The sequence below is a fragment of the Ostrinia nubilalis genome, chromosome Z (assembly GCF_963855985.1).
Source record: "Ostrinia nubilalis chromosome Z, ilOstNubi1.1, whole genome shotgun sequence".
In the NCBI taxonomy this organism is placed as follows: Eukaryota; Metazoa; Arthropoda; class Insecta; order Lepidoptera; family Crambidae; genus Ostrinia; species Ostrinia nubilalis.
Window position 1 is genome coordinate 14,320,092 of NC_087119.1, and position 18,382 is coordinate 14,338,473.

General features: G+C 36.8%; 1 protein-coding gene across 1 annotated transcript in view; it reads left to right on the forward strand.

The window, feature by feature from the left end:
* The first annotated feature begins 6,367 nt into the window (after positions 1–6,367).
* The window catches only part of LOC135087110 (large proline-rich protein BAG6-like), a 35,285-nt gene continuing 23,270 nt past the window's right edge, over positions 6,368–18,382 (forward strand). Inside the window, exons 1-7 of the mRNA XM_063981949.1 lie at positions 6,368–6,480; positions 6,557–6,685; positions 11,692–11,809; positions 12,339–12,514; positions 12,563–12,676; positions 15,751–15,894; positions 16,886–16,969. Of these exons, the coding sequence (XP_063838019.1) occupies positions 6,623–6,685; positions 11,692–11,809; positions 12,339–12,514; positions 12,563–12,676; positions 15,751–15,894; positions 16,886–16,969 (699 nt within the window). The 5' untranslated portion in view covers positions 6,368–6,480; positions 6,557–6,622. The remainder of the gene's footprint in view (positions 6,481–6,556; positions 6,686–11,691; positions 11,810–12,338; positions 12,515–12,562; positions 12,677–15,750; positions 15,895–16,885; positions 16,970–18,382) is intronic.

Consider the following 18,382-nt stretch of genomic DNA (forward strand, 5'->3'; position numbering starts at 1 on the left):
TGACCTTTTCATGAATACCATACTGATGATGGAAAAGCCCTACTCCGACCACACCATCGTTGGAGTGTTTGGATGCATCGCCATATATATGATGCCAATCGGCCCAATTATCTTCAATAATGAAGTTAAATTTATATTTAGCGTCAAGTGAATTTTTAGGGATATCTAAATCATATATTATTTCAGGAGAAAGAACTAACGACTCAAAAGTAGCAGAAAATATGGGAAATTTTGGAGTTCTGTAAGTCGGAGCTTGAAAAGATATAAATTTACGGTAACTTAAAACTAAACAGGGAAGGTTTTTATGAGCCCAGTAAGGAGATGTACCAATAGAATCAGATAAAAGTTGTAATTTTAAAAATAGAGGGTGATTTGAATATTGTAAAACTCTAAATAAAAATTTGTCTGATAAGAATTGACGGCGCAGTCTAAGAGGAGGATCAGTGCATTCAACCTGTAAAGTATTAATGGGGCTAGATTTCATAGTACCAGAAATAATACGGAGAGCCTTTGATTGGATGCTGTCCATTTTTTTCAGACCGACTAGATTGCAAGGTTCTAAGAAGTAAGCTCCATAATCAAGAACACTACGTATTATAGCGTTATAGAGAAGTTTTAGCGAGGAAGGGTGAGCACCCCACCAGACCCCTGAGAGGCAGCGCAAAATATTTAATAAACGCTCACATTTGGCCGTGACATAATAACAATGAGGAACCCCTGATAGTTTGTCATCTAAAATTATTCCTAAAAACTTTGCTTCCTTACAAGCCTGGATAGTAATATTATCATAGTAAACAAAAACAGGAGGTGGCATCCGCATTCTACTAAAAAGAACCACAGAACTTTTTGGGACCGATAATGATAGACAGTTATTATCTAACCAGATTTTAAGGGAACTTAGAGCTGCCGTTAAGCAATGACATAATTCGCTTACTGAATAACCGGAAACGTACAAAAGAAGGTCATCAGCATACTGTAGAATATTAATTTTATTAATAAAAATAGATTCAAGGTCGTACGTATATACGTTATACAACAATGGGCTTAAAACAGACCCCTGAGGTAATCCTCTCCAAAGAACTCGGGTCAGGACTGTTGAATCTTGAGTAGTAACGTGAATAGATCTTTCTGATAACATACTAATAATGAAATTGATTAGGGTAATCGGAACCTGTAGCTTTAAAAGTTTATTTTTAAGAATAGATAAATTAACACCATCGTAAGCGGCTGTGATATCGAGAAAGGCAGCGAGGAGACATTGATTATTAGTAAAGGCTAAGCGAATATCTGTAGTAAAAATTCCTAAACTATCCATAGTACTCTTCCCTTTTCTAAAACCAAATTGACTGGTAGCTAATATACCTTTGCTTTCTAAATACCATTCTAATCTGTTTTTAACTAAATGCTCTGCAATTTTGAGAAGAACAGATGATAAAGCAATAGGCCGATACGAAGTGGAGTTACCTACAGGAGAGTTCGGTTTGAGGATTGGTATTACCTCTTGAGATTTCCATGATGGAGGAATATTACCGTTAATCATGATGGAATTAATTATTGATAGAAAATATGAAAGACAAGAATCGCTTAAATTAATGAAAAAAGAATAAGGAACACCATCAATACCAGGAGCCGAATCTTTCACGTACGACAAAATGCCTTTTAATTCAGAAAAAGTAAATGGAGCATTTAAATCTGTAAGGTTTTCAGTGCAAATAGGATAGTTTAATTCATGATATACTATATCTATAGGAGGCACAGAAGGAGGCGCTAATTTGTCTAGAAAGCTATCAACAATTGATTTATCTATGAACGAGGGAGTACTCTCTCGGAAACAAGATCTAAATCTCCGTATATTTTTCCATACCTCAGATGGGGAAACGTCTGGTGATATCGAAGTGCAAAATGTCTTCCATCCTTCCCATTTTTTTTGTTTAAATAACTTACGGGTGCTGTTTATAAGTTGAGACAAAATTTCTAAGTTTTCGGAAGAGGAAAATGCTCTGTACGCACGTTCCGCTAATTTTCTTTTTTTAATAGCTTCAGCGCATTCTTCATCCCACCATGGGGGAGGAGGAATATATCTACTACTATTTTTTTTAACAGGAAAAATATTGTCCGCCACATCAATTAAAACTTGAGTGAAGGTATTAGCACAATTGCTATGATTGTCTAATTGTAAGGAAGGAAGTGACTCTAATCTTTCCTCCACTTTTTCTTTAAAAAGTTTCCAATCAGCATTAATCAATTGGTACTTCAATCGAGGGGGACGGATTGGGATTGATTTGTCAGAAAATGGTAAAGTAATAAATAAAGGATAATGATCACTGCCATATGAAGAACTAAGTACGTGCCAAGTTAAAGATGACGCTAAGGAAGGAGAACATATGGATAGATCAGGAGCGCTGAATCCTTCAGAACTAGCAGTGCGACGTGTAGGTTCCCCGGAGTTTAGTAAACATAAGTTATTCACATCTAAAAAATCTAAGATTCTTGAACCGTAATAATTAGAGGAAGAACTACCCCAAGAAGCATGCTGGGCGTTGAAATCTCCCATTATTAAAATGGGTTTTGGAAGGGAAGGTAAAATACTGAGTAAAATTTCATCATATATAATAGAGGATGGATGTGGAATATAAATAGAAACAAAACAAATGCCGTTTACAGAAACTGCTATAATGGAATAATCATCATTATGAATAGGAATGGGAATGTGTTTGAAAGGCCAAGAATGCTTGATCAGCAGTGCAACACCACCATAGCCATCTAGACGGTCCTCTCTAATGCAGGCATAGCCTGCTACCTTAAAACAACTACTAGATTTAAGCCAAGTCTCTTGGAGAGAAATGGCTAAGGGGTCATATTTATTAATTAAATGAAACAAATCTGATTTTTTACTGTAAATACTGCGGCAATTCCACTGAATTACCACTGAATTCATTATTATTTATAAAATTACTATTAAAAGTACTATCATGCAAATTATTATTTTTATTACTTACAGAGTTTTGGGATGAGGCAGCGTTGGTCGGTGTGAAGTTTGAATTATAATGAGACAATGAATTAATAAGTGTGATAATAAGTTCTTTAACAGACATAATATCAGATAGTAAAGAGTCTTTACTTGAATCCTTATAAGCAGTGCCGGATGAAGGAAAGTTTATGTTGAAATCTTTAATAAGAGCATCATGAGAGGCCTTATCATATCCAGGACTAATTACTGGAGGGGATCTAGGCTTAAGAAATACTGTTTTTTTATATGAACTCCTGCTGGGAATACTATCAGATGTATTTTTCAAAACTGGTCTATTTGTGTTCACTGGGGCTACTGTTGTCAAAGCATCAGCATAAGACTTACCAAGAGGAGGGTGTAATTTTAAAGCCTCAGAATAAGAAATACAATTCTTAGCCATAGTCTCTTTAATTTGTTTTTGACGGGAAAACTCAGGACATTTTTTGCTGGTCGCAAAGTGAGAACCTGTACACAGACAACATTTAACAAACTCTTCATCAACTGAACAGCTGTCACCCGAGTGGTCATGACCACATTTAAAACATTTGGGAAGAGATCTACACTGTGACTTAATGTGACCATATTTGCAGCATTTGTAACATTGTATAGTGGGGAAAATGTATAAGTCCACAGGCAGAGAATTGTAACACATAAATACTCTCTTTGGAAGTACTTGTCCATCAAATGTGAGAACTACAGTCTCTATAGGTATGTATTCAACTGTGTCTTTTCCAATAGTTTTCCTTTTCAATCTCCTTACTTTAAGAATGTTGCCACAACCTATAGGGACTGTAATATTCTGTATGACTTCCTCATCAGTCCAGTTGGCTGGAATGCCCCTCACTACTCCCATGCGAGTAACATTTGATGTTGGAATAAATGCTTTATAGCGATTGTTGGACAAGACAGTACTACTTAAGAATGAATTGGCATCCTCATAATTACAAAAGGAAATAGCTGCACGATTTCTGCCAATACGTTTTAAACTGCCATTTATTATGTTTTTAAAACCATGTTTTTTCAAAAACAAACCAAGAGTAACCGGGTGAATTGAGGTACTTTGATTGGAAGTTATCTCTTCTTTTTGTATGTGTATGACATAAGGAGAAACATCAGATGCCTGGTAAAGATTTCTGCCAATTGGTAGCCGCTGAGAATTGGAATTATTGTTCTCAAAATCAACATCAAGTGAGTTTGGTGAGTTTGACACTGGCACAGAGTTTTTAGCAGTAGTATCATTGAATTTGTTTGGTTGTTGTTTTGACTGAATTATTACTTCGGAATGAGATTCCGAGTGACATTCACATGAGTCAAGTGAAGGAACTGTAGAGCTTTTATGATGACGTCTCCTCTTTTTATTACAGTGTTTACAATACTTAGGTACAGAGGCCCGTTTTAAACGTTTGGATTTATTTTGAGAATGTTCGGAGCCATCCGTGCATGAACTTTCAGTATCTAATGCTGAATAATTATTAGCTATAGTGACATTGTACGAAACCTGGGGGACGGAGCCCCCAGGTTCGTCTGGGTCGTTCATGTAACCAGAGAAAGAGGTAAAAACTTACCAGAGCACTGCCAAAATCACTAACTAATAAATAAATAGAAAGATAAACATAAATATACTACACTCCACGACTTAACTGATCTCTATTTACTAGATAATTTATAAAAATCGCAAAAGCAAAAATTGAGACAACCGCCTAGCTTGACGTTTCCCGCGCTTTTTTTTTTCCAACGACGATTTAGTTCAAGTTTACTTCCGGTTCGCCACATTCGCCATTTTGCCGGCTGTCAAAATTTGACACTTTTGACCACTTTTGACAGTCGGCTCACATTGTCTATGGCAGATTTTTTTAAAATAATAACATTGTAGCAAAGAAAAGTAGTATTAAATGAACTCGAATTTCGAAAACATTACAATATTAATTTTTAGACGATTCTGTAGAACCCCCTTCCTTTTGTTTTGTATTTTGCCTGTTTTCAACCGACTTCAAAAAAGGAGGAGGTTCTCAATTCGACCCGTATGTTTTTTTTTAAGGATTAAATCAGTATTAACCATGGACGAAGTGGTTCCGCAGGTACGGAGGTTGAAAATTATTCACCAAATTTAGTACTACTGTAATGCTTTATTTCAAAACAATTTGATTGGTAAGGTGAATTTTTCTAATGTGTTGTCTTATATTAACATCAAAACCCACCTTTATCTCAACTGAGTGAGCTCAACTGAGCTCAACGATCAATACTCCGATACAAAAAAAAACACAAAAAAGGCGAGTGAGAAAGAGATAGAACGACTGCTAGTATTGATTGATGATGAGTTGTGGAAAATGGCAACACCTTCCTAGTCTTTAGTCTGTGACACCATAGAGAAAAGTAATACATAGGAAATAGAGAACCCTCTCTGTCAAATTTTTGAGCCTACAAATTGACAGCCTGGTGTTAAATTCCCTGTACTTAACCTACGTACGTAACTCTCACATACATACATAGTACACGCACACATACATACATAAAGTCCACGCACACATACACACAGTTCACGCACACATAGGCCCTCATAACCTTCAAAGAATTATTGTTTTTATGATGTACAATGTAGAATTTTTTCAAATCCATTATTTTGAAAATATTTATCTTTATGGTGTACGTATTGTATTATTTTCAAAACAATGGATTTGAAAAAATTCTACATTGCACATGGAAATGCAAATAAGTAAACAAAAACTTTTGAATTTAATAATTTTACTTTATTTATGAACACACATAATATTATACACCAAAAGCGTCTTTTCGCAAAGTTTTCAACAACACTAAAAAAGCATTTGCACATTGAGAAAACTCAGATCACTTGTGAACATAACAGAAAGTTTCTTCGCGATTCACGAAGGAACGAACACAACTCCGATGAACCAGAACAGCAGCAGGTACGAAGGAATGAACTTGAATTTGACTCGACGACTCTTCAATACTTTAATAGGGCCACAGAAAACTTAAATGATGGCCAAGAAAACAAGAATGCATTTAACATAACAAAAACAACACCGGCCATTTTGGAGGAAAAACAAAGTTGCCATATGTTAAATAGTAATTTCTACTACTCTATTATGTAAATTATAACAAAAATGTCAATGTTCAGTTTTAAATTAAAACAAATTAATTTCATTTAAAAAAAGTTTTCACATTGTAATTAACAATATTCTCAAATATATTTTAATTAAGAAAAAAATGAAAATATGAAGGAAACAGGAGCAGCGACATCTAGAGCGTTTTAGGGTAGTTAAAAAGTATTTGAATTTATTCACCGATGTCGCTGTTTGGAAGCAAGTTTCACTTCGATGACCGTTGTATGGAAGTTTCCATACCCTGTGTGACACCATCCTGGTTTTTCTCTGCACGAGTAAATGGTATAAATTACTTCAGTAAAAATTAATTTACCACCATTTTACGTGCTGAAATTGTTTGTGTTTGGCGTGAGTATTTAATGTTTTCTTTCGAAGTGTTTGGATTCTATTAAGACTGTAACTAATTGGCTGCCATTTCCTGTAGGCTCGTACGCACGCGTCGTGTAATCTACCTTGCAGTGACCAGTGGATTCTTAGCACTCATGTGAAAATGATTGACTTTACCATAAAAACTTTGGATTCCACCAACCATCCGTTCTTAGTGGAAGATGGGGTAAGTTTTCACTTCAGCTATATAACTATTTTCAAGGTATATACATTTTTCATCTACCTGCTAGCATACTGAGTAGAATTTTGTACACACTGCTAATTATTCCCATTGTCTGTAACAATTTGACACTATAACGCATAAAGAACTAAATGCTACGTTAATATCCAGTTCACAATGAAACGAAATCCATATTTGACTAGGTACTTACGTATAGTGTCTACACATAGAACTATCTAGGTACCTACCTATGAGTTGCATAAAAATCAATACTACCGCCAATGCCGGTTATTATATTGCAAGACACAAAGAATAGGGCATGCTTGTTTCATTTAGCAACTTAAAAGTCAAAACAAAGTAACAAATAGCTGCACTTACTGCAGTTGCATAAAAATCCATACTATCGACAAAATTACATGAATGCAAGGAACAAAGGATTTCACATCATCCATTTGCAAAGTAACTAAATAGAGATCAGAAAATACATGTTGGTTTAAACAATTGTTTAGGCCTGTGAATTACACAGAAATAATAACTACTAGAAACCATACCACCAACTATAACTATCTTCTCGTAATGAAAGCAAAGCAAAGTTTGATTATTTCAAACTCATTTCGGTGTCATAAGCAAATAAATTTATAGGAATATCATCATTAATTTGTAAAATACGTAAATGTACACAAACCATGAATGAAGTAGCACGTACAGAGTATTAATGTTAACTTTAAATTAACCACACCCTAAGCAACTAATATTCCTTGATACTATGTTTCGCTGAAGTAAATACGAAGTGTTTTCCTCTTTTTTTTAATTTCTCATGAAGAGAATTGGAGCAAGATGTTAGGCAGAATAATGCAATGACGGATGTAAGGCATGACATGGTGGAAATTGGAATTGATATCTTTATAACAATAATAAATTATTGTTGTTCAATTCAATTCACTTAAATCAATTTTCTCGAAGCAAATACTTATAACATGAATAATTTTCCTTCTGGAAGACGGACGCAAGTCAATTAATAGATTGCTTTGTCCAGATTCTGAAAATTATGAATAGAATTAAAGTAAATATGAAATGACTCCTAAAAATTGGAAATAAATTGGAATGAACTGAAATGACTACTTATTGGATTTTCGGAAGTATTCAACAAAATAGATGAATACTTAAATATATAGGTTTTGACTGAAAAATAAATAGAAAAAAAGGAGTTATGTTATAAAAACAAATAAGCCAAACGATAAAAATATGCTTTTACAAAAGTCAAATGGGGAATCATCAGTGCACTTTTAAAACGGGTGGAGCCCAAAAAGCATTCAAGTGATAGACCGAACTAACCGATAAAGACAATGAATATCATGAAGCAGACTTGACATAGGAAGAAACTAAGGAGTAATGTTTGTAAAAAGTGAAAAGGAAGAATTAGTGTTTGTAAAGGCGAAGCATCAATGTCTTATTGACAAGAAGATAATTGCACTAGCTTTTTTAATGCTATGTATTATAAAAATCTTTGAGATACTTGATATTAAATCATCAAAAAGATATGGAGGAAATCATCTTAAGATCTAGGAAGATACAAAAAAGGAGTCGTATGGAAGCAGGTCAAGAAAAACAAACTGTGAGAAGAATACCAGACTGCACAGCGTTGGAAACATTGAGATCAAGAATGTTGTCTATTGTTATGATTGTTGACGTTTGTCTAATTTAACAATTACATTATGATTAATTCAGCGGCTCTTGTACTAATCTATATATTTTTTAAGATGCAATGTACATTAATGTGTGCTTCTGCGAAGTAACTTTAGCAATTAAATACTGCAGAGCGAATGACCTATGAAAATTATAGCACTAATAAAGTTGTTGTTTCATTTCACCTTACAACACCATCCTATTAACTTTAAATTGCTTAAAAAGCTCCAACAACTATTTAAGCTTAGCGAAAGTAATGAGCAGTGCTTTGTCGAATTTAACTATAATCCATATGTATTTTCACGAAAGAGATAGAGATGTTTGTTTTATAGTGAAACTGATTAAAAAAACATTTAAGTCCCTTCTTAACGTTAAGTCACTTTCAATTCAATAATATTAGTTTTGGATTACATGCATTGTTTGTGCGGAGTGAAGTATCAAGTTATTAGTAGAAGGTATTAGAATCAAGATGCGATTTTTTTTGTGTTTAATAAAAAAGTGTTTTATGCTGTTGGTTGTTGGAACAATTTAAAGGGAAACAAAGGGAACAAATTAACAGACAACTTCAGGTCATGCAGTGGTTTACAAAGAACATATTATGAGTACCTGCAGTTTGATTTGCTGGCCACGGGCACAGACACTGAAGAAGTGTTACAAGACTCAGTTCTTTGATTGGACTAGTTCCGTTTCCAATGCAGATTTATTAACTTGACTTACCACAAACTCAGGTGAATCAACTCAAGAGATAGAAGGGATCTTAGAAGACTGCCTGTCACTTTAAATAGGACAAATTCCAAATAGAGGCACCGTGAAATAGGTTACCCAAGCTAGGTCTGCACTTGGATCAGAGACGAAGAAACATAGAGCTTTTAGCACCAAAGTAGATGTAGAAAAGAAAAAGTTATTTTAGAATAACGGCGATTTCTAGAAAGATTCCAAAGTAAAGCAACCATGATCAGTACACCCCAATGGATTAGCAACAAATACATCATGTATCTTGACCTAGGCATAAACACTGCTCGTGAGGAAATAGTACAGGCATGCCTGAAATACCAGGAGAAACTAGCGACCCATGCAAACGAACTCGCACAGGCCTTGAGTGAAGAAGGTGGACTACAGTACAATCGAATGAAAAGACAAGGTATTCCCAGTCTCGCCTAAAGTTTGTAGACTGAGTCAGAAAACAGTTTGCTGGAAAGTTCAGCTATTGATTGGCTCTCGAAGACAACATAAAACCCAGGACCAGCCAAATAAGTGGCTTATTGTTTTCGAACAGATTGCCATAGACCAGAAAATACATTTAAAAAAACGGCGAAATACAACACTTGCAAAAGTTCCTGTTTAACTTCGTCTACTGACTACAGTCCTATGACCTACCTTTGGCTGCAAGCTACCTTTGAGAAGCAAAAATGGTGGGTGGACTAGATCCTGACCCAGATAAAGACGTGAATAGTGTTTTACACCATGATATCAAGATGCCCCAAAACCTGTAATGGAAAAAGAGGTGACGAGAACGATTGAGAGCTTAAAATCTAGAAAAGCACCTGGATATGACCTGGGTAGTTGCGTTTAAAGTTTAAACTAACGTACGTAACGTACTGACTTGAGCCTTTTAGTGCTTAAGCGTTTTTACATAACTAGTGAAATAGTGGTATTATGCTGATCTGAATTTAGCCTTAATATCAACAATCTTGAATATGAATGGATAATTAATGCCTAACCTACATACTTATTTCTATTCTATTATTATCTACGTAGTGTACTTATTGACTTAATTAGGTATTCTCTTGATATTAAGTAGGTACCGAGCGATTGCTTAGTAGCTAGACTGTGTGGGCGTAAGTTGTATGAAGACTGTCGACTATCGATCTTCCGTTGCCTAGATACCGTAGTTGACTGTGTGGGAAGATCTAAAATTATACTAAGTTCCTCTCGCACAAGCCGGACATTGCGCGTCTGTGATGAGTAGTATGTTTCGTGAGAGCTTAATTAGGGAACAAAGAATGTAAAATCTCCTACTTTACTAGCCTACTTGTAAGTAAATAAACATTAATGGGGTTGCAATGAAGAGGTGTAAGGGTAAAAGGCGGGTAAAGTTTGCGTTTAAATTAGGATCCCTCGCGAAGTTATACTGGAGATGTAGATTTACATTTTATTAAAACTAGCTTAAGCCCGTGGCTTTGCCTATTTGAATTTTCACCGAAAAACTTTCAAGCACCTACCTTGCGCATGAAATGTTCCCTTTTCATAAAGTGGTATAAAAACTATCCTATATTTTCCTTGGGTCTTAAATTTCTCTATAACATTTTTTTTTTCAAAATCTGTTCTAAAATTTAAGTGTGAAAAGATAAAAGATTGACTAGTTATAGATCGACTACTATTTTTTTATTCCGTATTATTGAATTCTGGTGGTAGGTAGTATGTTCCCAGAAACGGTTGAACGTTTTACTTCGTTTACGTGTCGTTTTAATGAATACGTTGTCAGCCATTACAGGCCGCCATTTCGCTATCATCATTATCACCTGCGTTAAATTGCAATATCTAGAACTGAGCTAGGCAGACGCCGGGTTGCAGACGTGTCTGCGCGCATGCGTGGCCGGGGGCAGATTGTTTTCTATTTAGTGCGAATATTGATTTATTGGATGCACCGCGAGTTCAAATAGGTCAAGCCATTCTAGGTAATCGTAACTGCATGGCTCACCGTTGCGCGGTGATAACTCAAATCGACGCAATTTAAAATTGCCGTTCGTCGCACATCCTCAAATGTGTTTCGAACTTGTCTAACATGAAAAGCTTTCTCAAAAATGTAACTGGCTAAGTGCAAGTCAGACTGGCACACGAATGGTTCCCTAGTACAAGTATAGCATGCAACACATTCTAGCCACCAAACACTTTAATGAATTAAACAGAACTACTTAAAAATGTTTTAGAATGCGGGGCGCATCCTTAATTTTCATTGTTCGTTATGTTATAACAACAAAAATAGTAATAAATACAGACTGTCAACATTTAGGGAATTAAGCTAGCTGACTAACAGACAGACAATGGAGGCTTATTATTAAGATTATGTCGCGCCTTTGGGTACGGAACCCTAAAAAGGTCGCTATATTAGGGAGCTTACACATTGCGATTTATTGTAGCGATACAAATGCGCGACTGCATCGCGATTTTATTATCGCGTGTGTTTAAAGGTAGATGTTTCGATGCTGCATCGCGACTGAATAGCGTTTGTATCGCTAAAACAGTCACAATGTGAAAGGGCCTTTTGATAGTTCTTTATGTAATTAAAAGAATATCTGAGCAAAGCAAAATTTAATTGTTCGCAGACGACTGTGGCTCAGCTTAAGGAGAAGGTTCGAGATCAGATGGGAATAGAGCCGAGCCTGCAGCGTCTTATTTTTTGCGGAAGAGTCCTTCAGAATGAGAAAAAGCTATCGGATTATGGTAAGTACTACTAACACTATAGGATTAGGTATTTTGCAGAATTTCTAGAAAGAATGCAAACTTGGTATTTACGAAGTCAACGAGATCTACGAGTATAATATGTACCTACCTACAATTCAAAACTTAAAATAATGATGTCATCCAGACCAGTTTTTCGAATAGATCTACATAATGCAGTCTTACATAAACTAAGTTGGTTGACTAGTTGAATAAGTTAAGAGTTCTACTATGCTTAGGTGTGATGTTGTTTTTGTTTGACAAAAGTGTACTGAAAGGGTGCTCTTACAAATTGTAATTATGATTAAACTATATCTACTACTGGTTGAATATGTACAGGCACAATACTGTACATTTTGTTGTTGACTGCTGCTGTCGACTATAATTATGCTAATAATAAATGATTTTTTATGAGTTACGTCTTATTTACTCATAAATATAAAGAAGAAAATCGCTAATAACGCCAATTAATTTAAAAAAAAACGATATTTTTTATGATGTGATATTTTTATAAATGTATGTTTGTACATAGACGTCCAAGGCAAGGTGGTGCACCTGGTGCAGCGAGCGCCTCCCGGACCCGAGACGCGGAGCTCCAACGCCCCGCGGTTCTCCACCAGGAGCCGCCCCCAGATGCACGCCAGCACCACCTTCGGCGGGCCCCCCGGCGACGACGGCGAGTTCCAGCAGGAGATGCGTCGGCTGATGGTTAGCAACCTTCTTCATACGTAACTACGCTCCCCGGGAGACCGGCAGCTCCAGCGCCCTGGGTACTCCACCAGGAGCCGCCCCCAGATGCACGCCAGCACCACCTTCGGCGGGCCCCCCGGCGACGACGGCGAGTTCCAGCAGGAGATGCGTCGGCTGATGGTTAGCAACCTTCTTCATACGTAACTACGCTCCCCGGGAGACCGGCAGCTCCAGCGCCCTGGGTACTCCACCAGGAGCCGCCCCCAGATGCACGCCAGCACTAGGGAATGCAGAATCGGTTCTGGTTTGAGGAACCGGGTTTTTCGGGTCTGGTGGTCATAAGAACCGGGAGCCCCGGTTTTTTCGGTTCTTTCGGTTCCAAAAAAACAATATTTTTATTATGTTTTTTTTATTGAAATAACACTTCTTTGAATAGACTAGGAATAATCAACAAACATGATTTACAATATTTTTCTATTTTTACTAAATTCTACTCCCAAAAATAAAAAAAAGTAAAATAATTAGTTTTCAATTGAGGTACCACAATCAGTCTTTTTCATCCAACTTATCGATATATTTGACTATTTATATATTGACTGTCAGATGCAAATCAAATAAAGGAGAAGGAGTGTTGCCAACTCTCACACAAAAATATCATCATCATCATCATTTAATTTTAAACCATAGGATAGGACGTCTACTGCTGAACATAAACCTCCCCCAATACTTTTCATGTTGATCGATTGGTAGCGGCCTCCGTCCAGCGCTTCCCTGCTACCTTTATGATGTCGTCGGTCCACCTTGTGGGTGGACGTTCCACGCTGCGTTTTCCGGTACGCGGCCTCCATTCCAGGACCTTCCTGCCCCATCGGCCGTCAGTTCTGCGTCCGCGTCGGGCTATGTCCGCTGAATCCGCTGACATAGAAATGAGGAGATCCGTAAATGAACTAAAGTCGCTATTTTAGTTCATTTACGGATCTCCTCATTTCTGATTCGATCTCGTAAAGAAACACCGAGCATAGCCTTCTCCATAGCACGCTGTGCAACTTTGAGCTTCTGTATAAGGCCCAGTGAGAGGCCACGTTTCCGAGCCATAAGTCATCACTGGTAACACACATTGGTTGTAGACTTTCGTCCTCAGGCACTGAGGTATTTTGGATGAAAAGATGTTGCGTAGTTACCCGAACGCTGCCTTGCCGAGTTGGATTCGACGATTGACTCCCTTTTCGAAATTGGACCTACCTAGCTGGATCGTCAACAATCTCGAGGATTGAGCTCCCAACCGAAACTGGGTAGGGCGCAACATGGACATTGGACATAAGCTTTGTTTTGTCCATATTCATCCTCAGGCCTACCTGTTAGGAAACTCGATTAAGGTCTTTGAGCATTGTGCCAAGATCTTACAACGATTCTGCCATGACCACAATCAGTATCGTGGGCAAACCGAAGGTACGTGAGTGATGTACTCGCCATTAATGTTTATGCCGAATCCTTTCCATTCAAGGAGTTTGAAAGCGTCTTCCAATGCAGTGGTGAACAGTTTAGGAGATATAACATCTCCCTGCCTAACGCCTCACTGCAGAGGAATCGTCCTCGTGCTCTGCTCCTGTACTCGGACCGACATGGTGGCGTTTTTGTACAAGCACTTCAGCACCTCGATATACCGAGCACTGCCCAAGACCCGAACGAATCGAAGACCTTCTCATAGTCTACGAACGCCAAGCATAGTGGCAAGTTATACTCGTCAATCTTCTGTATAACCTGTCGCAGCGTAAGCGCGAACAAAAATATGCTAGTGATTTTAAAAAATTGTAAGAAAAATGCTTAAAATATTTACATATCTCATAAAAAAAACAAAATACAAAACCAATAAGTAGGTAATCTTTATTAGTAGCTAATCTGATATCTTTAGGTTCTCTATACGTTCGCAATGTTCTTGTTACGACTCATGCCTAATACCTATAACAGATTTTTAGATAAATATGCAAAACCCGAAAGTACCGAAAGAACCGGGTTTTGAATTTTTAAAACCCGGTTCTAAAGCTGTCGAAAAAACCCGGGTTTTCCCGGTTCTTTCGGTTCCGGGATTACCCGGGTACAAACCCTAGCCAGCACCACCTTCGGCGGGCCCCCCGGCGACGACGGCGAGTTCCAGCAAGAGATGCGCAGGCTTAATGGTTAGCAACTATCTCCTTGCATAACTAATTTTAGGGACTTCATACATTTTTCAGGCCGAATGTGGAAGCGTGTTTCACGGGGAATCCTCAATCACAGAAGAACTGACTCTCTATCTTGCCTGCAACTACTGGTTGTCATAAGTTTAGCTACGAGTATATCCAATAAAATAAACATTTAAAGTAGTTAAGAGACTGATAGTGTACGGGTCAACTTGAACATTTTAATATGTATATTTATTGTTAACTTGCATTTATTATTATAATATGCATTTTGGCCAGTTACGCAGCATTCGGCAACTACACTCGACGTCAAATAAATCGCACCTCCCGCGACAAGCATTTTCAAACGTATGCATCCCCACTTCCCACCAATATTGGTACCATTTAAAAGCCTAGTTCTTACCCTCATTTCATTAAAGGGAAGGTTTTTATCCCAAAAATGTGTCTTTAGAAGGATCCAGAGTCACTTCTTCAAAAAATAGGTAGTTACGCTAGAGCCAAATTTTATGGCTATAAAACTGTTTAGTTGGGTTTCATTGCTATCCATCTGTTAAAGAGGACACGTGAAATCATTATTTGGTTTTATAACCATAAAAATATTGGTCTAATTGAACCCATAGGTGGGCCCAAAGTGAGGTATTTTTTCAAGTTACATTTATGGTATATGTTATTCATTTATTAAGAAATTAAATGTGTTTTTATTTAAGGATATTTTTATTGGGCTTTCAAATAACACCAATATTGTTGGGGCACCATGATTGTGTCAGAAGAAAATCGTTAAAGTTTGCGTCGCGGAAGGTGCGGTTTATTTGATGTTGAGTTTATATTAGTCTTTCAGTAAATCCCATCAACGGTTGATACAGTGCAGTTGTCTGACATTCTCTCATGTACGGTTTCAGAGTTATGTATCGCCAATTTTTATGTTACCGTATTGTAACTTGCATAATCAACTACACGACGTTACTACTCGAAGGTTACAAACCGTACTTTTATCCACTGAACTTCCTTGGTTTAAATATTCCGAAACCATTCTTATAGATAGGCATTTTATTAACATACTTTTATTCATTTTGCAAGAATCTGGCTGGAGCTTCCGAGTACGTCTTCGACGCCAACCAACAGGCTTTGTCACCAACTGCCGGGCGCATGGAAATCGCGCGCCGCCTCATTGCCGAAATCAGAATGTCTCTAGGGTTCTTACGAGCCCACATCAATGGAGAGGTACGTTTAATCTTTAGTTCTTTATAAATCCCCATGTGGAACAAGAACATACTTAAAAATTACAGGTTAGAGCAAGTGTTACGCTTAGTTAGTCCTCTTTATGCTATTATCCAAATTTATTTGTACTTTGAGAAACATACTGCAATTCTGTACCTGCATTTGAATTTCTGTATTGCATGATAGGGTGCCTAAATGTTTTATATTTATGCATGTGTAGCAAGCTTACACTCATTGAAGTAATAATAGATGAAGGAGAACAGATTAAAGTTATTCTCATTTGAAACAAGACCTAAAAATACTAATAAGCTACTAAAATGTGTTAACGCTCTAGAAGCTAGACATTATTTTTACAGAACGACCAACATGAAATATCAGGAAAAGTAGAATATGTAGTAAAACATGTTTTTAATAGAATATTAGGTTTTAAGTAAAATAGAGGTTGGCATGTACCTACTCTATTACTTGTTACCGTTTTAAGTGTGTAGTATACGACACATATTGTAAGGATGGTTAGTTACAGAAAATACTAAAAACTAACTAAAAAGCTGATGACTTTGTTTTTCTGATTGTTTGATTAGTTGAACGCGCTAGTAAATTATAAACAGCAAATTGCAAGACTGCTGTTACTGCTGTAGATACTAAGACCACTGCTGGACAAACTCTCCCCAAGGATTTCCCCAACAACTTCGAACACTTATTAGAACATTCATAATTCCTATCAAATTGTTACTACTTGATAGAGCTACCAGCTAATACATAAAAAATGTGTGGATTTTAATATTTTTTGTTAGTTAATGTTTTAGGACAAATATTATTACATCATCTATAATTACTTCGATGCCTACATGATTCTGTAAGCTGATTTCCTTGTAAGAATACTACATGCAATTATTCTAAAATAGAAAATCGGTCGTGTACTTAGATATTTTTGTTTATTTTTATTTAGGTTTACGTGTAGATGTTGTTTATGTTGTTGATGTGCCTACTGTAGGAAGTTTCTCGGGAACCAGCTAGCAGCGAAGCCCCAGTAGAACCCATGGATTGTGACCCAACGCCTAGCGCCCCGCCCGAGGAGGTAACGTAGCATGCATGTGCGATTGATTTTTTTTTCAATAACAGGAACAAACGCGTTCTGTTTTCGGACAAAAACTACCCGATCACATGCCACGCCCAGTTTTCAAAGATAACCTTTTGGTTCTTATAAACCAGCATCTTTTGGTATATCGCCAAGCAATATTGCGTTGATATTGTAGCAGAGATTCGCTAGCTAGACGCTACGAGACCTACAAGTATTCAGTCAATTGCAGCGGTATTGTTAGCAACGTTTACTGCCAATTGTATTAAATTGCCTGTCATCGCCATAATATTGTTCGTTTACAAGGGCCTTAAGTGTTTATTAACGCTTTTGTAGGTGTTGATTATTGAATTTTCGTAAAAGGCAGTATCATAACTGACGTGACGATTAAGTTGCTTTGTGTTGATGTTGTGATTTATTGATTAACTCTATTAGGTAAACTTCACTGTAATTTGATTAGACTACCCGAGTCATTAAGATTCCAGATTAACTATCTATTTATTGTAGTGTAAACACAGAATAATAATAAGTACTACGTACAGAAGTTTTTCTTCGCGAAGGTATTCAAAAAAATGTATGCTCAATGTCATCAACAATATGGTGTAATTTAGCTTGTCTTAAGAGTCAAGCACCGTTTTGTTGACATACGTCAGTGATCGGTACTGTCTTGATGCCATAGGGCTGACTGCTACAAGAAGCTACTGTGTCGCCATCTAGCGCACCACACTTGCATTCACTGCTCTTCGCGGCAACGCGCAGCTACATGCGGCCGCCAGTTATATAGTGTAAGAGCTAGCACCTAAATATTTTATAACACACATAACTGTGACAATTTATTTCACGTGGGCGAAGCCAAAAAGCTAGTAAGAAATAAAAATTCAATTCAGTAGGTATCTCAAACCAAATTTTATTACATAAACAAACATTATACTAATTTCATTATGGGCCCTTAGTATGTGAAAACTGCAATTGACGATATTTCGCACTGTTTTCAATATTATGTATTACAGAACGTATGTGTGATGGGATGATATTTTCGAAAACACGATTAGAAAAATTTTTCTCGAAAAAAAACATTTACCTCTGGATTTTTTTATAAAAGTTTAATATGACCGTGTTTTACAATAAAATTCCTATAAAATCACAAAGGTAGGTATCATGTTTGCCTCTTTGATTTCCTGGCTGTTTTAGATTTCAAAAACCTAAATATATTAATTTATTAACTTTCTGATAAAAATGTGAATGGCTCTTACGATGTCCCCCCCTTAAATCAAAATGTCTTTATTTGGTCTATATGCCCATCATCACTACGTAATAATTATAAAAAAAAGTCGCTTTCCTGTCTGTCTGTCCTTATGTATGCTTAGATCTTTAAAACTATGCAACAGATTTTGATACGGTATTTAGGGTTCC